We start from the raw sequence: 23,526 nt of genomic DNA, 5'->3' as shown, positions 1-23,526 counted from the left end.
AGCCATCACTGAATGAAAACCTTGAGCCAATATTTCCACCCATGCTTCTCAGCCAACAGGTCCTCCCACACCTTCAGCATAGGTGGGACCCTCCACTCCCATGAGTTCTCTTCATCTTGTACCCAACAGCCCCCTCCCCATGGGACTTACCCATCAGACTCTGCCGCTCTTCTTTCTTCTTAGCTTTTTGCTTGGCCTCCAGCTGGATGATGGAAAGAGGAGGGGGGACAATGGGGCTCGGCATAGCACTAGCAGCAAACCTCGCTAGCAGTCCCAAACCGCTCTCATCCAGAGCTGGGGACGAAAGCCTGTCGTTGCTGTCCATCCCATAGTCCTCTGCTTCCTCCTCCTCTTCTTCTTCCTCAGAGCTAGAATCTAGCACGCAGAAAAAAGGAAGCCCATTACCAATCTAATCAGGTTTCCACTGTCCATCCTTCAGCCCTGGTGCATCAGGTTGCAGCTTCCCAGCAAACAGAGCACCAGGATTTCTATCACTGAAAGCCTGCGGCGTCCTCTCTTACGCTGCAGAGCCTCCCAAACTGAGCTAAACACCTTACGCCACGGAAAACAAGAAAGTGCTTGTAGTCACAGAGCGTACAACTCCTCACCTACTAAGACTTGCCTGGTAATACCAGCCTTGTTCAAACAGATGCACATGGTAGCGTGCGGTCAAAAAAAACCAAAAAACCAAACAAAAAAAACCCCAAAACTGAACCCATATGGGGCAAAAGCGGGAAAGAGAGACTTAGGCGAAGATTTTCAGATTTTATTACTACATTTTGCCTTTCCCTCTTCATAACAAAATCCTTTGCTTTATGACTGCACTGGAATGGCTCTGTAACAGCAACAGAGCTCTCCTTCACTGAAGGGGAATACAAGAAATCAGCACGTGTCCTGGAAGGGAGGGAAGAGACACACAGAGCAAGACAGAGACAAAGACAGAGATGGCAAGACGGAGGCAGGGATGGGAGTGGGGGTATTAAGAGCAATGAAATTTGAATGCTTAAGACAAATAACTGTGGATGGAGAGAGGCATAAGGGAAGAGAATGGCAGTTACTAATAGGAAATATTTTCAGCAGATTGCTTTGCAGATGGGGGCATGAGAAGTGTTCCACTAACACGCTGCATAAAACTTTCAACATACGCCCCTTCAGGTCCAGCCCAGTAATGCAGAATCAGCTGCAGGCGGGCATGAGTCCAGCTTTAACAGGACAAATCTTTATGCAAACAGACCACCTGGGCTGATACAAATGGAGGGCATTTTGCTTTGATCCTTTACTCGATGGGGTGTGTTTTGGGGGGGGAGTTAGGGGAGGATTGCACACTCAGAAGCATGCACCACTCTCTTCCCTGTAGCACATACTTGCTAGTCAGTTTGTAAAGTAGCTTGAGGGCGATTAGTTACTGAATGTGTGATCCAGTAGGTACTGATTAGAAAGGAATCTCTCTGTATAGTTAATTGTAACAAAATGGATCTGGCAAACCTATTTAAGAGCCCTAGTTTAAAAGGAGAAATGAACTGGGATCCTCAAGAATGCCCAATTTCCTTCCGTAGTAGGAATGTTATTTGCACCATTAATGTCTATAGGCTAAGGTCTTTGCATTCTGAAAGACTACCAACCTAGAAATCAAACCACGATCCCCTTTCAAAGGTGAACTGGAAAACATTTTTCCTTCCACTTGTGCCCTTTATGATATAAACAAAAATGGTCTCAATGTTACCCCCTCCTCCCTCCCACCCCCAAAAAACCCAAAAGGTTATTGTTTCCACTCTTGACTTGCTTTATAACCTTAGAAACAACAGGAATCCAGAAAAGTTTTGCCTTCCCTGTTTTTACTGGAGTTCTGTCACTCACCAGTTGAATGTGCCAGTTGAATTTTTCACAGAGAGAGCATGTGTCAGGAGTTAGGGTTAAATGGCTACTAACAAACCAAAGAATTTTACATCACTAAAAATTCCTTCCCCCTTTCAGTTGTTGAGTCTGGTTTCTTGTGGTGTCAAAATCCCACTAGTTCTACATTCCTCCAGCAAAAACAGGGAAATCCGGACCTGATATTTCTGACATTAACACCACGCGAGGTAAAGACAAAAAGAATTTTGGGGTGAAGGGGGGGTGAAATAAGAACACTTCCTTGTTTTATTTCTCCCTCAGAAACAAGCAGAAAGGGGCACTACTTCTATTCCTCTGCAGTTCAACTTTTAAATTAAAATGCATACAAATCAGTGAGACAAAAGTTACTCGCATAAAGAGAGCCAGCGAGTTGACTTGCATTGGAGACCTTCCCATTAATATAGTGCAGAAGGACACAGTTATAAATCCTGACACTGACCAGCAATCTCAACTCTTCTTCATCAACTGAGACCTGCCCTCCTTGCAAAAGTTTCCACAGACTAAATGCCAGCCTGCAGATCCCATGATATTTTCATGGGCAATAAAGGAAAAGCAGAGATCACCAAAGATGCGTCAACTAGAGATGCCCCCTTTCCCCCCTCCATACTACACACTGTCAGCATAGTAGAGCTTTGCCCTGGCTGTTGTACAGAGTCTAGTACTTTAGGCCCATGTGATGGGGAGATTTCTGTTAAAATGGCTGTCATGCTGACGCCCGCCCCCGTCTGTTGGATTTCCTTAAATTAGGGAGACTGGTGTTTGACCCTGCCTCGTTTCATAGCCTGCCTACCTTCCTTTTCCCTCTTACACAACCCCTGGGAGGGACAAAGATATAGGATTTCCCTCAAGGGTTTAACATGTTCGATAACTCACAAGCAGAAACTGATGAAAAGTAGTCTCCTGACCTCATCTCTGAATCTACAGCACTGAACCAGTGAAGAATTACTAGCCCAAGGGGTTGGGAAAAATGGAGAAATCTTTCAATATATTCCCAAAAGCCTGTCCTGCCTGATCCACAGCCCATTTCTAGGTGGACTGCATAGTAGCTTGGTTATTGGGGCCGCACCTGTTCTGCTTACACACTTATTTGCCAAGTGGTTACAATGAAGTCATTCGCGCTATCAGTTTCAGAGTCTTGGCTCTAACATCTCTTCCTGGCGGAAGCGGTGGAGAATATTTCAGCACTGGACAAGAAACGCCCACCGACAGCTATTGTAATCCACTGGTAAGTGTACCGCACAGGGGCCCACTGTGCCTGCTCTGTGGAGGATATGAATCTGGTATACCTTATGAATCTGGAACTCAGCTTGACAGCTCTAGCTCAAGCTGTAGCAGCTCATCCTTTTAAATCTGCAGGTCCCCACTCTGATCTCCAGTGAGTTGTCCACGATGGCAACCATCAGACTATCCTTCTAGCTAAGCCTCCACACATAAACCAGGAAGTAAGCCGGCTGCACCCAAACGAACAGAATCTAGCAGGATGAATAGCTAGGATGAATCCACCATGTTCTGCTGTACAGATCTGGTTGAGGAGGAGGTGAGGGAGAATGCCCACCACCAGCATGAAATCATAGAAAGAAACTAGCAGTTCTGCTGGGCTCGGGGAACACCTTTCATTTAACGCTTAAGCTCCTCTTTCAGCAAGCCCAACAATTCACTTAGCATATGCTAGCCCATAAAATGTCTCAAACAACTACCGTATTTCAAATGCACTAAAGTAAAACAGCTTTAAAAGCCATGACGAAACTGATCCTTATCCCTGCTACTGAAAATACATGATATAACAACAATAGACCTGGCAGTTATTTTAATCTCCTTCAAATATATTTTGTCGTACAGTGGAAAGACTATGGCAGATATGCACCCAAAGCATTTTAAAAGATCACCCATATTTTACCCCTAGAGACTCAATCTTCAGAACAGAAAATACATTTTAAAATGTTCACAGCCTTCACCAACATCAATCACTTTCCCCTACTCCCACCATTCATACAATGTATTTCTTCGGTACATATCCGTCCCTTTCTCACAACCTGCGAACTCCCTCACCCCTCACTTTTTCATGGACACGAAAAAATTAGAAGTATTTTTAACTACTCTCGGAATTCAAACACTTCAAAGCTAAAATCAAATGTTAGTTTACGATTAAATATTGAGCATGCCGTCTGGGTATACATGCTGCTATGGTGACCCACAGAAGCCAAATTAATGTAGCTTGCACATTTAGGCTTTGTTGCTCTCACGCATGAAGTGTGTAAGTGTTGCCATTGAACTTAATGGGACTACTTAAAGTAAAGCAAGTACATAAGTTGTTGCAGGATCAGGGCCTTAAAACATTTTGGAAAGAAGTGATCTCTAGTTAAAGATAGAAAAAAACATTTTCAAAACATTACACTTTTTCCTCAAACACCATTAACCAACCAATACTTGCAAGGGAAAGAAAGGCATGTACCCAAGACCAAAACTCTTTACCTACAATTTTTAAGTACACATATATATATACACACACATACACAGATGCATATTACATGCACACATACACACACACAAATTTATGTTTAAATGCTATCAATGGCAAATAAACTAGAGCCACCAAATACTTTTATGGACAAAATTTCAGCCTGTGTGTCCACATTTTTTTTTTTTAAAGAGAAAAATTGAACTCTCTCTTTGTTCTTTAGTCTTCCAAAATGACTGAGCTAGTGTGGGGTTTTGTTAATATTTATTTATATTAGCCTGGCTTCTTGTTGTTAGGAGAGCAGTAAGTGAATAGATTTTGTTAATGATGGACAGAAATTGGTTATGTTATTTAGTTTGCAGAGATTGATGTAACAGGATAGATTTGGAAGAGGGTAGAGAGGATGGGTAGAGGAGAAAGGGGAGTGAAACTAGACAAAAATTTATTTCACACTGAAAAAAAAATAGCATGGTTTTATCATAACGCCGAGCAGGCCTACAGCGTACAAAGCAGGCTAAGTGCAGGCAGACTTTAGACAGCTGTTGGGTCCTTCACCTTCAGATTGGATTGAGCTGTCCAGTTCTGGACATTATTTTTAAAATTTTCTCTCATAAGATTGCACATAGTTTGTCAAACACAATCTCCCATTCTTTTAAGATTTTTTTCCCCTCCCAGTGTTCTGCTGCTGACTCCAGAAATAATTTGCAACACCAAAAAATTATCCAATTCCTTAAGATCAACTTCAGAGGCCCGTGGTTAAATCCCACTGGTTTATTATGGGGTAAAACTTCTCCAGCTGAGAGGGAAGAATAGGAAAAAAGAGAGATGATCTTTTTATAAGGAAAACAAAAATCATAAAGGACAGGGAAATGGGGGTCTTTGGTCCTGGAAAGTTCACCATGTTACCATCTTGACTGCTTGCAAAGTTCTTATATGGTTGTTACCAAATGAGGATTTTCTCACTATGTCAGATTTGCTCAAATCAGAATATAGTGACACTGTTTACTCTCCAAGAAAAAAGAATGCCCCCATTAAAAAAACAAAGCAAAAGAAAAACCATAGCTTTCTGTGATCAGCTTTCCACAACCAGATAAAAACCTTGCAAGCCATCAAGATGGTAATACTGTGACCTTTCCAGAACCAAAGACCCACATTTCCCAATCCTCTGATTTTTTTTTTTAAATCATCCCCTTTTCCCCCTATTCTTCTCTCTCAGCTGGAGAAGTTACCCCATAATAAACCAGTGGGATTTAATCACCTACCTCTGAAGTTGATCCCAAGGAATTGGTATGATTTGTTTTGGTAATACATCAGTGGGTTCTAGATCATGGCCCCAGAAATTCCTTTAAGACAAGGGCAGTACCATTAGAGGAAGTGGTATAGCTTCCTATATTGGGTACACCCTGCCTACTAAGTCCTTCCTTTTGCTTGGGAGAAAGAGATTTTCCATGAGGAAGTTTTACAATTGTAAGGCTTTTCTGGAGTCCTCAGCACACATGCACACTCAAGCAAAGCTTCCTTGCAAGATTCTTCATAACAAAGAAATCAAAGTGGACATTGATCATCTTCAAATTAAAATAACCCAGAAAACGCAAACGTCTAAATGTTATTATTAATGGGGTTAACAGCGAAATGTCTCAGATTTACAGATGACATAAAGAAAAGGTATTTTGCCTACCTACATAACAATGGTCAAGGTTCAGGTTCATGGTTAGTGACCCCTCGCTGAGCAGTGTCTGCCCTATTCCCAGCCAATCACTTTGCTTCTTTAGTGCAGCGTGAGAGCAAATGCAAGAGACCGATACAGACATTCAAAGCATCATGGATAGGGGTCAGGGGTGAAGGGATTGGCCAAGCAGCTGCAAGAAGAAAGCGAGCACTTCCAGAAAAGCTGAGGTTATTAATCGTTTTAGTATCAGGGAAAGCCATTAGAAATCCTATTACCCAAATATCCCTTAAAGAAATGCTTCAGAGAAAAGATTCATTTGCAGGAAACCCAGAATCAATAATCCCTCCTCCCTCCTCCACCAAACTTCCCTTTCCCTCCCCAATGTTCTGCATTTTGTCTTCCCACCACTAATGACACCAGCGAATGATTTTTTTTTTTTTTAATTAAATCCATTTCCTTCCCACCCTTATTCCAGATTTCCCTGCCCTCTCTGAAATCAGGATCTTAAACAGATAAATTGCTTGAAAATATTCCCACAGCCAGTTTGGGTTCTTAAGTCTCTGGACAAGTTATCTATCTGCTTTTTCTGGAACAAGTTGGGTAGATAAACCTCAAGAACTTGGTGTCTAAAAGGGATTGATATCCTCAAAATTTCCAACAGCAGCAGCAGCAGCAAAAAAAAATTTTAAAAATTTAAAAAAAAAATTAAGAAGCAGGTGGGGGAGGGAAAAGACGTAAAACTGAATGGAAGCTAAATCCGATTCTTCATGGAAAACACAGAGCCCATGCCCTTAAAGGCAATCCACCAACACTGGATCATTTCAGGTTCTCTAAGGAATAGAACGTCTCTTCTCTGAAACATTCGTTCTTTCTTATGGGTTTTCTTTTTTGTTAAATACATCAGCAAGCTCATTTCAGAATGAATTAATGTTCTCTAGCTTTTACGTTGTGTTCTGATTCTTAAAAATGGGTAACTTGTTTTTGTTGGGAAGGTGGGTCTAGGGGAGAGAAGAGAGGAGAGGTTAGGATAATCAGATCAAAAGCTTAAAAACCCAAACAAAACCCTAACAAGCAGCAGCTCTCTGAGACAAACTAACGGATACAAGAATTTTGCTACACTATGATCAAATTTACAACACTCTTTTACCCTATTACTTTGCTGTTAACAACTGGGAACTACATTTCCCTCACTTATCTATACAGGTGAGCTACCTTCTTTTGGGAGTTGAGCTTCAAAATTCCAGGGCTCACTAAAATGACTTTGCCCCCCATGATTATTATTTAATGAGTGTGTTCTAAAAGAGAAACCACCTTGTGTCTCTTGAGGAAAAGTTTCATTGGACCTCTTTTCCCACCTAAAAGCTAACGGCGGGCAGACAATAAGCCAAATATTTTGGAGTTGGGGTGGGGAAGAGAACTTTCCTCCAGCGGAATCAAATTCAGTGCACTAAATTTCCACATTCTTGAGCATTTGTGGGTTAAAGTACAGGATCTGAAAAATTTATAACCCATAAAGATTTTTTTCCTCTAAAAATGTGCGCTCTGTGTGTGTGTAAATAGATATATATATATATATTAAATAAAAGAAAAATAAATAAACTTTGAGTTTTAAATATTGTAAGACCATACACTAAGCCTTTTGAAGCAGAAAGATAAAGAATAGAAATAAATAATTAATATTTTAGTGTCTGCCTCAAAAGATTCTGTTAGGAAAAAAACAGAATGAACAACCTATGCAAAATATAAATGAAATTAAAAGCAGGGCGGTGGTGGGGGAGAGAACAACATCTGTTCGTTTCATCCTGGAAATCGTAGCAAGTGCCAATGCTATCAGGGATATTTGAATAATAGAGCGCGCCCAAGACTATGTTAATTCCAGTTCTACTTGGTGGGAGTGGGGAAAGGGGTAGGCAGAGCGGGATGAAGTGGAAGCGGCATTCTAAATCGCCTAATAAGAGACACAGCAAGAGAGACAAGGTACACAGGTTTAGTTAAAAATGAACTCAATATGTTTAATAAAGCTTGGTATACCAAATCGCAGTACAAACATCACGTCACACACCCACACAACAGAATCCCATTATAAACCAAACCAAACTGCTCCTTCCAAACCGCTACAAGGCCCAGGCCAAATAAAATAATATAATTTTTTTTAAAAAATAATATAAATGGTGGTGGCAGCAGCTGCAGCAAGGAAAAGAGGGAGGGGGGAACAGAAGGGAGGAAGGGTAAGAGGAAAGCTGGGGAAAGGTGGAGCCTAAAATCCAGTCGATATAAAAGCTCTAAAAAGAGCCAGCCAATAATAATATCACAATGATACAAGTATAAAAAAAATAAAAAATAAATGATAAGTGATAAAGCAGCCTACGCTGCCAAGGACAAAGATGGCCGCCCCTACTTTGACCATCAAAGATGGCTGACCTCAGTGTTGCCATCTCTCTCTCTCACACATGTACTCTCTCACTCTCTCTCTCACTCTGCAAACATGGAAGATAAGTGTTGTTTTTGTTTTGTGTTTGTTATAATCTAGTAACCTTGATCGAATGAGTCCTCCGAAGAGTCACTGAATGAAGATCCAGTCTCCCGAAGCAGCAAGCAAAACTGCTGCTTGCTGCTTGCGGCCTGTTTAGATTTCAGAGTTCTAGTGGCAGGCATGCCCCTCTTGGCTGGCTTGAGACCTCCACCTTGCTTGCTGCTCTTTTTGGCCCCTACACTGTAGAGACTGGGTGGCCTCGCTTTGGAGCTGGATGGAGACTGCAAAGGCCACTCGTCCTTCAGGGATTCATCATCTTCCTCTGAGTCCGTATCTGCAGTCAAAGTAGTTTTTAAATAACATTAAGTCAATTCACTTCCTTGTGGCTTTTTTTGTTTTTTTTAAATTGTCTTAAACTTGTGACAGTTCAGTGCCCATGAAAACGAGAGACTGAAAATGCTTGCCAGAATGGATCAGATGCTGTGTGGAGCCAAAGCTGTGCAAGCTTCCCCTCAACGGCTCGGATGATGCACCTCAATTCTAGCTGCCTATTGCAGTCCTAAGCCATCATTACTTTGTGATTTGGTACACAGGAACCGACATAAAACAATAATAAACATTTTACAAGGCCTCTACACAGACCTTTCAGAAGTCAGCGCACACTGTCCAGTACAAACTTTATAGGTCTTTGCTTATTTTAAGCTACAAGTCTTGAGCTATTTTAGATTTATCTCAGAATGGAAAACTCATTACATTTGTGAGAACTAGCCTTTTCTCAAAATTTCATCCAATTAAGAGTATGCTGTACAGCAGACTCATTGTGTGCTGGGCAAAGGGGGTTCTGAAAAGCTCCAACCTTCTTAAAGCATTCAGCTTTGACAAATGCCAACACCCAACTGCATAATGTTGGAAGCTGGGGGAGGGGAACCTTCTTAAATCACAAAGGGTTTCATTAGTGCTATTCTTACTATGGCATCCCTATTCCTTAGCAAAGAAATCTGCAAGAGAAGCACAGATATTCATCCCCCAAATTGCTCCTGGAACGCCCCACCAAATAAAAATCCAGTTTGATTTTTGTAAAAAACAACAAAAAATCTCCAGTGCATACATTCATTCAAAACTCACTGGTGCCAAGAGTCAGACAGGATGTATTTGTCTGTACTAGAGGGTGATGAATATACCTAGCCCTGATCCTTATTTGTACATGAATCCAGCCCCATGAAGGTATTTTGACATAATGAAGCAAGAAACGATAGGGATAGCACACACTACATCTGATGATTGGTGGATTGATTGATCAATCTTTGTTCAAACTGCATGGTGGAAAACTTGGAGTGAGGCCTCCATTGTGAGCTATGTTGGAGTGACACCAAAGGGGGCAGAGCTTTTGGAGTTCTTCCTGAGTCTCGGTGATAAACTCTGCTTTGGCTGGGTGTCTATGTTTTTACACAGATGACATTTTCCCATGGGCACATAATGCCGAGATGTTGTCCAATATTTCCAAACAGTATCTGATGAGTGGAGCAACAAAGTATTTGGTACCCAATGGATCCAATAAAAGTGGATTTGAATCGTTACATCCCTACTCATGAATGCACCATTAATTCCAAAGTGTAATGAATGCTATAGTGGGGACAGTTCCAACTGGTTAGAATCAGCAGCTGCTTTCCCACCGCAGTCCTGGTCATGCATCATTCTTCATTTTAGGGTGTGGGGAATGTCTAGGGGTCTTAAGCCTTTTTAAGACTATAGGTAAAAATTGGGAGGTTGGAGCAGGATATGGAAGGGTCTGGCACCATTACCACTTATCCTTCTCTGAGATAAGAAATCTACCCACCTCTCTGGTTATAGGCCAGTTTCTGACACACAGCAAAAGACACCTATGTATACTCATCCTGCCCTCAACTCTGTGTCATACCGAAGTGCAAAAATCTGGTGTACAGTCCCTTGTTAAGGAGGGGCGGGGGATCACACCTTCTCCCGGAACATGGGGCTTCTGTGTCACTGCAGCAGAAGAATTCTGCGCACTGAATATAGCCACTGAATGAGGAGCAATTTCACTCAGTGGTGCTTAATTAATCACCGTGTTCCCCACACCGATTTAGAGAGGGCACGAGCTGACATGCACTGTGTGCAATGAAAGTTTAGCAGACAGGAGGAGAACCAGGCAAATGCTCCCCTGGAGCGCTGGTTTATAATTCCATGGGAAGGAACTTTGGTACTCAGCACTGATGCAACTAGAGCAGAATATGTGCCTCACCTCTCTAGGCCAAGAGCCAAACTCCCCAGACATAACAATGCCATCTGCCCAAGCCCCCACTTCCATCAACTCATTACGCCTAATTCAAGGGAGCCACTGGGACATTCCTGGGTTCAGTAACCTTTTCCAGGGAAAACAAGCTGCTCCTCAGTGGATAATGCATCATTGAAGGAGGCTGTAAGAGGCATTGCCTTCTACAGGCTATAGCAGCTACCCCTTTACTTTGCCACTTAAATGGCTAATTTTATTTAACATGCTTATTTTGTTAGAGAACTGTTAGAATCTCCTTCTCCATTAGTGGGATCTCTAGCTGCTGGTACCGGGATATACATTTGTCATGCACATTTAACCCTACAAGGGTTTTAACACAGGACTTTGGAAGCTGCATAACAGTAAAATAAATTTACTTTCAAACCTTAACAAAAAATTAAGCATACATGATTTTGACCCGCTCCCTAAGAAGTCCCCCAAACCTAGGAGGCCTCTGCCCTGCATCCCACCCAGACTTCTGTCTGAGCTGTTAGAGACAGTGTCCCCTCCTAGCTTTTCTTATTTTGGTAGCATCTTTTCCCCTCTTCCTATGGCACCAGGTGGCAAGCAAAGGAAATTGAGATCCTGTTGCTTTCCCAGACACTCTCCCCACCTCTCCTTTTCTCTTGCTCTGGGAGCACTACTTTTACTTCTTGTCCAACATAAAAGTGGACAGCAGTCAGACAATTAAGACCAGCAGCAAGACAATGAAGTCCTTACCAGGGAATGACCTGAAAGGGAAGGATTTATGAGAGTCTTGTGGCTAGGCTGGTTCCACTCTCATAGCTGACAGCACCCTGTCCCCTTTGGGCAGTAACGTTTGGCATGAGCGTAGAACACTGTGCACATATGCACAGGGCTAGTTATTCCCTAGGCGATTAACTAGTGCTGCCCTCCTCCACCGAGCATTTTGCTCACTCATTGTTCCCTTTCCTCCACCAACCCAACCCCATCTTCAGTCTGTGGCCTTTTCTCTTCCAAAGGGTGTCCCTGGCTCCTCTTAGTTGTATGCATGAGGAAACTTCCTGCCCAAAGCCATAATCTTTTGCATCAACTGCAGCACTGCTTCAGAAAAGGGGGAGCTGCACACAACATAAAAGATTCTGGGGTACAAATGAGACCTGATGATGCCTGGGTTAGACAGCTGGGCAGGAACAGGGAAATGTGTTTAGAGGAGACCAGGGACCAAATGGCCAGAAAGGACAGGCTTGTAAATGACCATAGCATTCTCAGTGTTATCCCAGAACATCTTATAAACATTGCCTTTGATAGCTGTCTCCTTAGCATATACCTACGGTCAACTCTACATATCACCTGGTTTTTAGGGGACTAAGTCAACTACTAGTCAATCCCTGGAGCAGAAACCCTGAAGACCGGTCTTGCAGATGAATGGAGAGCACATAACAGCAAAGAAAGCAGGGATACATGGCAGGTGTAGGCTGAAGGCAGAGGAACATTCAGGACTTAGACAGTCCACAGCTCCAGACAGAAATGGTGTATTTCCCTGCTTTGTAAAGTCAGCACAACCCAACAGAGGCAGAACAGCCAGCACAAGATGTGCAATATGCTCTCAGCGTTAACTGCCTTTGGAACAAATGACACCCCATCCTCACCACCACGATGCAAACTCACTCCAAACAAGCACCGAGAGCCTGCCCGGTCAGTTCTACAGTCAGCCAGGGAGGAGGTGACTTTCACAGGAAAGCAAAATCAGATCCATTTCCAATAGACCTGAGATGCCGCCACTTAAAGGCTAAAAGCTCCCACAAAGCCCAGGAACCATTCACACTAAAGAGAAATCAGAGGTTACTTACTATAGGAGTAGCTGCTAACTTCCGATATTGCTGGTGAATGGGAAACCTTCAGCTGACCTTTGACCTTTAACCCCACCTCCATCTTCTTCATTTTGGTGGCCATTTTGTTTTTACCTTCCTTGACACTTTTCAGCGCCAGGCTCAGGCTCTTGGCCAGGTTTCTCTTCTCGTCCTTGCCCGGCAGGTGCTCATGGGGTGACAGATATCTGCTGCCGCCTCCACTGGTTCTCTGTTTCCCTCCAGAGCAGTCTGCAAACTTGAAGGGGGATTTGAGCTTGTCCTGTTTGGTGAGGGACAGGGCCTTGTCAAGCTTGCTTGCCAGCTGCTCCTGATCTGACGCCACCTTCTTCTTCTTGATCTTCAGCTGCAGAGGAGGGAGAGAGAATGACCAAATATGACTACCCCTGAGCCTTGATTCTCCCGACGAACCTGACCTCGGGTCATTGGGCACTCCAAAACAACACGGCCGAGTAAGGGACAACGTAACCCCTTTGTTGTCATAGCCGGCTGTGGCCTCTGCACAGTCTCCTTAGGGTTGACGTTCCAAGGGCATTTCCATGGGGATGTGCCACACCCAAGGTGGTACAGAAAGTATGCTTTGCCTTGTGGTACCTGGTACCAGGCATACCAAAATCATGAGTTTTTTTAAAAAATTAATACAACATTTTCGGTTCTTTTTATTTGCCATCTGAATTTTGAACCATCAGGGTACACTCAGGGCATGTATCCAAGCTTTACTGCACAGACATGAGGGCCAAAAACGTACTTATTTTTAAAAATGACAGCTGAGAGTCTTGGGTAATCACTTGACTCCAGGATCAGGGGCTTTAAGAAAAACTCCAAATATCATAAAAAGAAAAGGAGTACTTGTGGCACCTTAGAGACTAACCAATTTATTTGAGCATAAGCTTTCGTAAGCTACAGCTCACTTCATCAGATGCATAAAGTGGAAAAGATATCGTGAGACTCGTAATGCAATTGTGAGAGCTAGCAATGCTGTTATATTTTAACCATGTCAGTATTGCCTTGCTACTTCAAAATATTTTTAATTTAGTCAATTAATAGCAGTACTAATTAAAGTAACTGTGCAGGCAGTAATATTATCCTGACTAGGTGTAATGGACTTTGTATTCGGTCTTGAGGAAAAAGAAAAGGAGTACTTGTGGCACCTTAGAGACTAACCAATTTATTTGAGCATAAGCTTTCGTGAGCTACAGCTCACTTCATCGGACGCATACTGTGGAAAGTGTAGAAGATCTTTTTATACACACAAAGCATGAAAAAATACCTCCCCCCACCCCACTCTCCTGCTGGTAATAGCTTATCTAAAGTGATCACTCTCCTTACAATGTGTATGATAATCAAGTTGGGCCATTTCCAGCACAAATCCAGGGTTTAACAAGAATGTCTGACATTGTAAGGAGAGTGGTCACTTTAGATAAGCTATTACCAGCAAGAGAGTGGGTTTGTGTGTGGGGTTGAGAAAACCTGGATTTGTGCTGGAAATGGCCCAACTTGATTATCATACGCATTGTAAGGAGAGTGATCACTTTAGATAAGCTATTACCAGCAGGAGAGTGGGGTGGGGGGAGGTATTTTTTCATGCTTTGTGTGTATAAAAAGATCTTCTACACTTTCCACAGTATGCGTCCGATGAAGTGAGCTGTAGCTCACGAAAGCTTATGCTCAAATAAATTGGTTAATCTCTAAGGTGCCACAAGTCCTCCTTTTCTTTTTGCGAATACGGAGTAACACAGCTGTTACTCTGAAACCGGCCTTGAGGAACACATCATTCCAACAAGAACACGAAGAACATTGCTTTGAAATTTGTTAGGTTGCTGCCAATTTCTCTCTCTAGCCCAGAGGTGGGCAAACTACAGCCCGCGGGCGACATCCAGCTTGCAGGACTGTCCTGCCCGGTCCTTGAGCTCCCGGCCGCGGAGGCGAGCCCCCGGCCCCTCCCCCGCTGTCTCCCCTCCCTCGCAGTCACGCCGCCATGCGGACAGCGCTCTGGCCCACCACTCCTGCCGGGCAGCGCGGCTTGTGCCCATCCGCCTTCCAATAAGCCAGCCCTGCCGCTCTGAGCAGCATGGCAAGGGGGTGGGGAGTTGGATAAGTGGCAGGGGGGTCCCAAGAGGGAGTCGTCAGGGGACAAGGAATAGAGGGGGGTTGGATGGTGGTGGGGTCCTGGATGTACGGGGGGGTCCCGGGAGGTGGCAGTCAGGGGACAAGGAGCAGGGGGGTTTGCATGGGTCAGGGGTCCTGAGGGGGGCAGTCAGGGGACAGGAAGTGGGAGGGGGCAGGGGCCAGGCTGTTGCAGGAGGCACAGCCTTCCCTACCTGGCCGTCCATACCGTTTCGCAGTGGCCCTTGGGCCAAAAAATTTGCCCATCCCTGCTCCAGCCTCTTGGACAGTGATGCATACTCATATTATTTATACAGAAGCACCTACAAGCTTCAGCTGAGATTGGGGATGCTAGGTCCACACACATGTAGTCTGAGACTGTCTGTGCCACAAAGAACATCCAATCTACACAAGCAAGACAGGCTAAGGGTGGGAGGGGAAATGGTGGCTCAGGGAGGTGACGTGATATTCCCAATGTCACACAACAAGGCAGTAGCAGAGCTAGGAACAGACCCCCATAAGTCTCCAGAATTCCAAGCCAATGCCCCATCCATGAGACCATGCAGCCTCTTCCTTTAGAGCACAGCCCCCACACACACCACAAGAGTACTGACCTCATTTGAAAAGCTTGCTGCTGCATCATGGTCATCCCAGCTCTGGCTCCTCCCTTTCATTTTCCCACCACTGCTGTCTGCATCCTCATCCTCCTCAGGGACAGCCCCTTTGTGCCTCTTCTTCATCCCCTCGCCGGTCTCAGAGTCTTCGGACAGCAGCAAGGACTTGCTCAGTCTGCAAGCCAGGCAAAGGATTGGTCACTGAGATCGCCCTTCCCTCCTGGCACATCACTAGCAAGGTCCGCTCCCGGTTAAAGGCGCTCACGGGTCACCTAGGGCTATATCCTCAGCTTGGGTAAATCCACTGGCTTCAGTGGAGCTACATCAACCTACACCGGCTGAGAATCCATCCCATTGTCTCATTAACAGAAGTGCCAGTGAGCTCCCTTTGCATTCTCTGGAATATCAGCACAAGTCAGAGATCCGTATGCCTGTGAAGTGGTGGAACCCACTCACTGGGCTGGATAACGCGCTGGAAAAAAAGCTGCAGAGAATCATCTGCTCTGGTTAGGACCAGGAGGGGAAGAATGGATGAGACAACCATGTAGGTCTTTTCCCACCTTTAATTTTTAAGATTCTGTAGATCTAAGGAGACTCCCATTTCCCAGGACTTGAAAGATGTTGTACTGGCTGCATGCAGGTTGAGATGCTGGCTCTTGAGCACGTGGGAGATGAGCATTTTAGCAAGGAGTAGACAGCAAAGCAGAGATAAAAACTAACTTAAAAAGGGTCGGGGGGAGGGGGGAAACGTCTCAGGCACAGACACTAACTAGTACACAGAATAGTTCATCCACTTTTCCTAGACTGTCCCTCTCTAAAAGTAACTTGCAGTCTGATTCTTCAATCTCTTTCTAAGCTCTGGGGGGAAGGAGCAGGGAAAGAGTAGGTGAGACAAGGAGGACAGGTCTCATTGCTCCCCATCTGGTTTCAGCAGATAGCTGATGAATGGAGATGGAGAGGTGAGCCAATGGTTAAAGAGCCACTGCCAAGCCTTCTTGAAACTACCCTGCACACTGTCTGTAGTTCCCCATCCCCATCATTGCCAATTACCACCTAAGGATGTAGAAGCAAAAAAACCCTGCCTTTCTACTAAGCCTGCTGATCCAGCTCATGGCTGCCATGGCTGCGAAATCACTGATGCCGCAGAGAGCCCTCTTTTCCCCACCTCAATTCCCCTGCTAGCCCCCAACCCAAAACCAAACCAACACCACTTTACAGGATCAGGTTGCGTGCATGGCTTAGCTTCCAGGGCAAGGCTTCCATACAGTTCCAATGACAACTGGCCCCAATGGAAATGCACGCACAAGAAAACTCCAGACACATGTGGACATCCCAAGCCTTTCCAACCATCAAAGCACAGAAGCAAAATACCAAGGAGGCAGATTTTCAAAGACATGTGAAAGTCAATGGGAGTTAGGCAACTAATACCCCTTTGGGCCTTTGAAAATATCTTCTCAAGACAATGCAGAGCTTGGGAAGCCAGTTCATGCTGAGCTACCACTGTGAGAGACTCAACCAGCGACAACATGTGGGGCAGAGAAATATGGTCAATGGGGCTTTGCGCAAGGTGCCCAAATAAACCTGTTGGGCTTGCAAATAGTGGGCACCACAGGAGAGGATGATGCAGACACCAGGAAAGAGAGCAGCCAGGCTAAACCATCTCCCACTGAGTAGGGGCCAGGAAAGAGGCAGAAGCACAGGAGAAATACCCCTGGAAGCAAACAGAACAGAAGCCATTCGGATTCGTGAAAATCACTCATATCAAACCCATTAGCGTCACTATAGATTGACATTCACTGGATTGCAGTGGCGCCCAGATGGCCACCGTGTACTAGTCACCGTACAGAACGCATACAAAGACACAGCCCCTGCCTCAGGCAGCTCCTCTCACTGTCCGCCTGCCCCACTCTTCACCTGGCTCAGCATTGCACAGAACTCTTCCATCGCCTGCTCACTCTCCTCCCCGAGAGGCACCAGACACACTCCACCAACGTGACGCCGCGCCAGCCCTCCTGCTACAGTGATAGGCGCACGCCACCACAGGGGGCTAGAGACACACTTCTACCACAACGCCACACCGTAACCCTGCTGCCACAGAGGCACCCTGCCAGCACACCGCCACGCAGGGACCCCGCTGCGTCCGAGATGCAGTCCCCGTGGTGCAACAACCCTGACATTCCCATCTTCCCCATGTTCCAGCCTTACTTTCCGCTCTTGCTGTCACTCTTCCCTCTCTCCTTAGGGGGCAACAGAGCGCTTGATCCATGCTTCCTCTTCCTGGGCCTTCCAGGGCCTCTTCTTGCCAAGCTTCTACTTTTCTCGTCATGCTTTTCCCTTTAAAAAAACCACACGCTTGACTGTTAGCCAAGGCAACAGCAAAGTAAAACGAAATCAATTATACCACCAAAAGCCAACCCAGAGCTGTTGTCTGGCACCAAACTGCTAAGCTGAGCCGTGAAATCCAAGGTTCCCTAACAGGGTCGCCCACCGACCACCGGTACCCGAGACGCCGAGCATGCCCAGTTGCATTCATCGGCGGTTGGGTTGCCTTTTTACTAGCCTAGGAGCACTTTGCAAAGCTTTGGCAGAAGCATCATTGGAGGGGAGTTGGGGAAAGAGAACGTTCTCCTGGACCCGCAGGCAGAGAAGTTGCCCAGCCAAAAAAAAAACAAAAAACCAACAACAAAGCAATCTGTGTGACTTACTCGGAGTCTCTGCGCCTCTGCAGCTTTACCAGCTCCCTCTGCTTCTCCTTGTAGCGCCGCTGCAGCTCTGCCAGCCTCATCCTGTAGTCCAGCTCCATAGCATCCATGTTCTCAATGGCAGACTTGATGGAATACATCTGGGGCGGAAGGCGAGACAGGCAGAGGTGGTGAGGGGAAGGAGGGATGCAGATGTCAGCCACCAGTGCATTATTGCTTCCCAGTCCCACGGCTCAGCAAGGGACAAGATGTTCCACTGATGCAACCATTTAGACAACTAGTGGCATATTACCTGCACAAGGGAAGGGACCTACCTCATTTTATCACTGGCAGGAGAGTCATATTTCAAATGGAGTTTGCATACTAACCCCTGAGGGAAGGAGCTTTAACAAGCTAGCTGGCTGGCCAGGTTGCCTCATAGCAGTCCTCTGTACTATGATGTGGAGACCATGAGGAAATTCCTACTCTCCAGGTGAGCAGGAGCTGCAAGCCCTAGAGAGGCAGCTTGGCCGGCCCCTGGGAGCAAGGGGTCACCACTGCTGAGCAGCGAGTCCCTTCCAGCTGATAAAGGGGCAGAATAGACAGGATCTAAACTGAGCCACTTCCCCATCCTTCTTGGTTGGAAAGGTGCTGGATGCAGTATAGGGCCTGGAAGGGGGGTGCCTTCCTCCGCTCCAGGACACAGCTCTAGAGTCATTCCAAACCAGTTGATTGTAGGTTTTTTGTGGTTTAACATAATAATATTAAATGTTTTATGGCAGACGAATGAGCGACTTCAGGAAAGCAACCCTAAGGCCAAAGCCTCCCAGCGGGAGTGGGATTTGCTGGTCAGGCAGGAGTGCGGAGGTTCATACAAATTCATCAATTTCTCACTTGGTGCCGGAGGTTTCAGCCTGACATGAGAAGGCTCCTGCTCTGCTAGGAGACATTGAGGCACCAATGATAACTTCTATTTTTTTTTAATTTTTAAGTGAGAAGGCCAGAGGGCTGGATAAACCAATGAACTCTTTCTCCTCTATGTCAGATTTAAATATGGCTCAAAACACAACCAACCTTAAAAACACGTAGCTACCGTTTGCTGGGAAAATGTCCTTGGGCGTTCTGCCTCTAACCCTAACCCTCTGGGTGCTACAGAATCTGCAACTCCATCTCCTGGGAGAGGAAGCCTGCCGCCATCTTTGTTTGTCCTCACATCCAAAGAAAGAGTGTAAGATCTTCTCCTGCTGGCTCTGTATTACAAACACAGTCTCTAAAGCTGTGTCCCTCCCTGATGAGATCAGTGATGCTCACACACAAACAAGGAATGAAATTAAATCACGCCACATTGACTTTTGCTCAGCTACAAACATAGGAGGGCTGGAGGAAGGTCTAGGTTTGCCATACTGAGAAGGAGAATGTCAATAGGGAAATACAATGTTATGTGAATGATGAGTGGTGAGAGGAGGAACATTTAGGTAGGTTCACAATGTCCTGTCAAGCTCAGCAGGAAGAGCTACTTACAGGTTCATCTTTTTTTTGCATCCAGCTGTACTTTTTGTTGGGATTTAATTCTCGCGGCAGCCGGATGGTTTTCAGACTCTCCATAAAGGGGGCTGAGAGAACCTCCATTAGCACATGGGTGCTGGCAGCCAGCAAGCTCTCCAGCGTCGGTCGGACCAGGCAACTCTCCGGACCTGCTTAGGAGAAAATTCAAGATTTAGCATTCAGCAAGGGCAAGTGCACGTCTCCCATAGGCATCAAAGAGGCCAACAACCTCTTCTCTGCCTTAGCACTTCTTCAGCTGCTTCACTGCCAGCCACCCTGACCTACCCCTGAGATCTAGCCTGTTACAACCCACACGCAGGATACTCAGAAACCTTCCAGCTGGTGGGAGGCTCAGTTTCCCTCTCCCTGGAAGCTACTGGAGGCAAGATCCCCTCAAGATCCAATGGAATGAGAGTCATTTTGAGCTGTGGGAGCCCATTATGCAGAAGATTGAATGGCTGCAGAATCCGTTGCTGCCAATGGGATGCTTATCTGGCAGCATCAAGAGCATACGGGTGAGGTGCACCTTCACTTTTATACCATGTCTTTTCCATACTGTAACCTGTGCAGATACAGGGAAGAATAGTCCAGACACCACCCACAGCTGAGCCTCTTGGAGCAGGATTCCCAACTCAGCCTAGAGCATCAGCAATAAAGGAAGCTCACTCCAGGAGCATTGTGGGGTTGCTGGCCATGACACCACAGCTAAGGCTGAGGATAAACATACATCACACACCTACCCAGAGGGGATTCTGTCTATGGAGGCAGCACTCGCTGCTCTGGCAGACCCAGGTCCCCAGCCTCTGCAGGGGTAGGAGACACAGCACACTTCCCCAACTCACTTTGAATTTCCTGCTTCCTCTTCTCCAGTTCCAGCTCTGCTATTTCACTCAGCAGAGTGATCCCTTGCAGGAAGGAGTGCTCCAGGGACAGGCCGGGCGACATCTCCAGGTTTACCTGTGCTTGCGTTATGCCATTGCCAGTTGTCAACAAGGAACAAGCCTGAGGCAGCTCTGTGGCAGCCACTAAGGCATTCATGCCGGCCAGTGGGTCGTCTGGCTTGATGTCCAGAGCTGGGATTTGACAGGATATCGCCTCATCTGCATACAAGGAAATCTCCGACCCCTGCCGCCCCTCATCCGAAGGCAGGCTAGGAAACTCTCCCCCCTGGGGCAAGTCGCTGCTCTGCAGTTCCATAGCTAGAGAAGGCTCCTCTCTTTGGGGTGCCAGGTCCAGCCCAGGCTGCTCACTATCCGGGTGCGGTAGGGAGTCATCGTAGTCCATATGCACAGAACAGGTTTCCGCCCCGCTCCCAGCTTCAGCTGCTGCCTCTGTTTCTGCAGGGCAGACGGCTACCTGGTACGCTTGTTGACAGTTCTGGAGGGACTCTTGCTCCTGCTCCAAAGCTCTCAGAGCTTCATCTTGGTGCAACAGGAGGTTGCAACTGTCCATGTTCTGTCCTGGGACGGCACTGGAGGAGGCCGCGTTCAGAGCCTCTATGTCCTGCTCGCAGATAGCTCCCTGGCTTTCGTCCAGTTCCACTTCCGTTTTCACCCGGTCTTCCAAGGACTCCTCTTCTGCCGTAGCCTGAATAGGCTCTAGCATTTTGGATGGAGACAGGCGGATGGGCTTGACCTCTGGAGAAAGCTCCATGTGCTCAGACCCTTCTGCAGGCAGTGGAACATCGGGAGCCAGGCCGTCCGCGTCAGAGGCCGCGGTGGGCTGAAGGAGGTAGGGATAATGTCTTCCGAAGGACGCAGGAAGGGACTGGAATGGATATCCTGGCGGAATCTCTGCAAGAGACCCAAAGGAATACTATACACAGTGACTGGTGCCAGTGGGGCTCATCTCCCGGGGCAGGTACACGATTACTCAACTTCACCCTTGCCAACCCCTAACCCTTCTCAGTGGCTGTTGCTTGTTGGACTTTCCTTCTGCCCAAGATGTCACCCTCCTCCAAGGATGCAAGACCAAAAGATTCACCCAACCCACTTCTGGGGCGAGAGGAGACTTCAGCCTCCACTCCATCCATGCTGGGCTCCTCCATGCTGTTCCCCCAATAGACTGCAACCTTGAGGAACTAACCCCTCCCAAGGAAAGACAAGAACACAAGATACAGGACCAAAGCTCCATGCTTCCCCATAGAGCTATGTCATGCATCAATCCTAGCACCACACTTGCCAAGTGCTGACTGGTCCTTTCACATTAGCCTTCCTTTAAGAAGGGCCTACCTGGTCTTCTCTTGGGGAGGGTTTGAGGCAGGAAAGAGCCAAGGAGAGGAGGAAAGAGAGCGAGCCAGGCACAAACAGAAGGTGGCTCTTCCAAAGCAGGGCTCTCTTACCTGGGAACAAAGCCTGGAAAGGACTGGGAGCCTCTTTTTCCAGTTCCAAGTCTTTCTTCTCCACGTTTTCAGGTACCTCTTCTTTTGGAGGGATGGCAGGGGCAGGGGGTGGAGAGGCAGGGGGTGGGCTGGAAGGGTGGGAGCTTGGGGTGGCAGGATAAGAGTAGGCCGGCTGCGTAGGTGGTTCCTCCATCTTTTTGATAACCTCAGCTTTGAGCACAGATACGGGCGAGACCCTGGGAGACAGGGGAGGTGGACTCACAGCCTTGCTGTAGGAGGTGGAGGAGCTTGGAGACAGAACAGGTGGCTTTCGGTGCAGCAGCCCTGATGTGGATGAGGAAAGGCCTGATTTTGCATTGTCCAGGCTCCGTTTAGTAGCCTTCTCTTCCATGTCTGCTCGCTGCTCATTTACTTTTAACCTCTCCTGTTGCAAGAAACGGAGACGGGCGTCAGGAGAGGATGTTTCTTAGGGTATCAGGTTAGAATCTACAAAGCAAAAAGGTCCTACAAGACTAAACAAGACCAGAAGCAGGACTTCCTATAAAAGGAACCCTCACAGTCAGGGATGGAAATGCAGGAACAGGACCTGGGAATGGTTCTCTGCAAAAGGCAGGTGGAAGGTCTGGCAGGAGATACCTGCAGAGAGCAGAGGTAAATGCTTTAACAGGAAGAGGTTTTTAGGAGAGGCCAAGCAACAGGTCTGTGTTGCCAGCTCTTGTGACTTTTATCATGAACCTTGTGACAAGTTTTTCTTAAAGTGCCTGGAGTGACACAAATATGTGAGAATCTCAGCTTTCATTTAAAAACAAAAAGGAAGTTTCTAGCGTTAAAGTCTTAATTTGGAAAACATGCACCTTAAAAGTTCAAAAACAAAAAGGCAACTAAAAAAAAGCCCCCAAACATATTTTTATAAAAATCTCATGCCTTATAAGCCAATCTTATGATTTCTGGGGCCTGACTCGTGATTTTTGAACATTTGGGGTTGGCAATACTGGGTCCTGGGTCTTAGGAAGGAAGGAAGGAACTATCCAGTCTATGAAAGCTTTGTTTAGAGCAGAGTCAACACTGGCTCATTTGTAGGATGACAATCTGAACTTCTGTTGCTGCTAGAAGCAGTACTGGCTGGTGAGCTGACCCCCTGGCTTACATGGTCCCACCCCAAAACCCTGCCTCCTAACACCTTCACCTTCAGGGATGTTCAAAATCTGAACTTGGCTCTTTAGAACATGCCAAATGCCCCCAGAACTTGAGGTTCCCTTAGGGACTGGGAATTACTAAGGAGATCTCTTCCTCTCAACACAGGGGACACGCAAAGCAGGCAGGTGGCTGAAGTTTGCTCTCCCAAGAACACAGACTTTGAGGTTGGTTCACTTTAAAACAGGGGAGTCCCCCCTGCTTGCCACAGCCCTTAGAACGTACCACCAGCTGCGCATTCCTCTGGAGCTCCATGGCATGGGCAGCTTGCTGCTGCAGTATGTACAACTCGTGCTGCCGAAGCAGTTGCTGATGAGACAGCAGCTGGAGCTGGTGAGCATGCTGGAGGGTGCTTCTCGTTGGAGGGTACATCGCAGGCCAGAGAGGGGGTGTCCGGTCCATTAGTTCAGCTAGGGAACAAGGGAAGACA

At 46.4% G+C, this 23,526-nt stretch overlaps 1 protein-coding gene across 9 annotated transcripts in view; it reads right to left on the bottom strand.

The window, feature by feature from the left end:
* Positions 1-23,526, bottom strand: part of TNRC18 (trinucleotide repeat containing 18) — an 89,673-nt gene that overhangs the window by 17,309 nt on the left and 48,838 nt on the right. For 6 of the 9 annotated variants that reach the window (XM_048867044.2, XM_048867045.2, XM_048867051.2 and 3 more), the window contains 10 exons: positions 23,322-23,506; positions 21,903-22,326; positions 20,404-21,354; positions 19,538-19,713; positions 18,041-18,177; positions 17,541-17,669; positions 15,336-15,510; positions 12,598-12,961; positions 8,555-8,827; positions 151-375 (listed from right to left, as the gene is read on the bottom strand). In XM_048867044.2, coding sequence (XP_048723001.2) covers positions 151-375; positions 8,555-8,827; positions 12,598-12,961; positions 15,336-15,510; positions 17,541-17,669; positions 18,041-18,177; positions 19,538-19,713; positions 20,404-21,354; positions 21,903-22,326; positions 23,322-23,506 — 3,039 coding nt within the window. The remainder of the gene's footprint in view (positions 1-150; positions 376-8,554; positions 8,828-12,597; positions 12,962-15,335; positions 15,511-17,540; positions 17,670-18,040; positions 18,178-19,537; positions 19,714-20,403; positions 21,355-21,902; positions 22,327-23,321; positions 23,507-23,526) is intronic. The other 3 variants (XM_048867046.2, XM_048867047.2, XM_048867049.2) reach the window with 2 other exon arrangements.

This window comes from Caretta caretta, chromosome 10, assembly GCF_965140235.1.
Source record: "Caretta caretta isolate rCarCar2 chromosome 10, rCarCar1.hap1, whole genome shotgun sequence".
Classification (NCBI taxonomy): domain Eukaryota; kingdom Metazoa; phylum Chordata; order Testudines; family Cheloniidae; genus Caretta; species Caretta caretta.
Note: the sequence above shows the minus strand (reverse complement) of the source record. Positions and strands in the feature narration are given on the sequence as shown.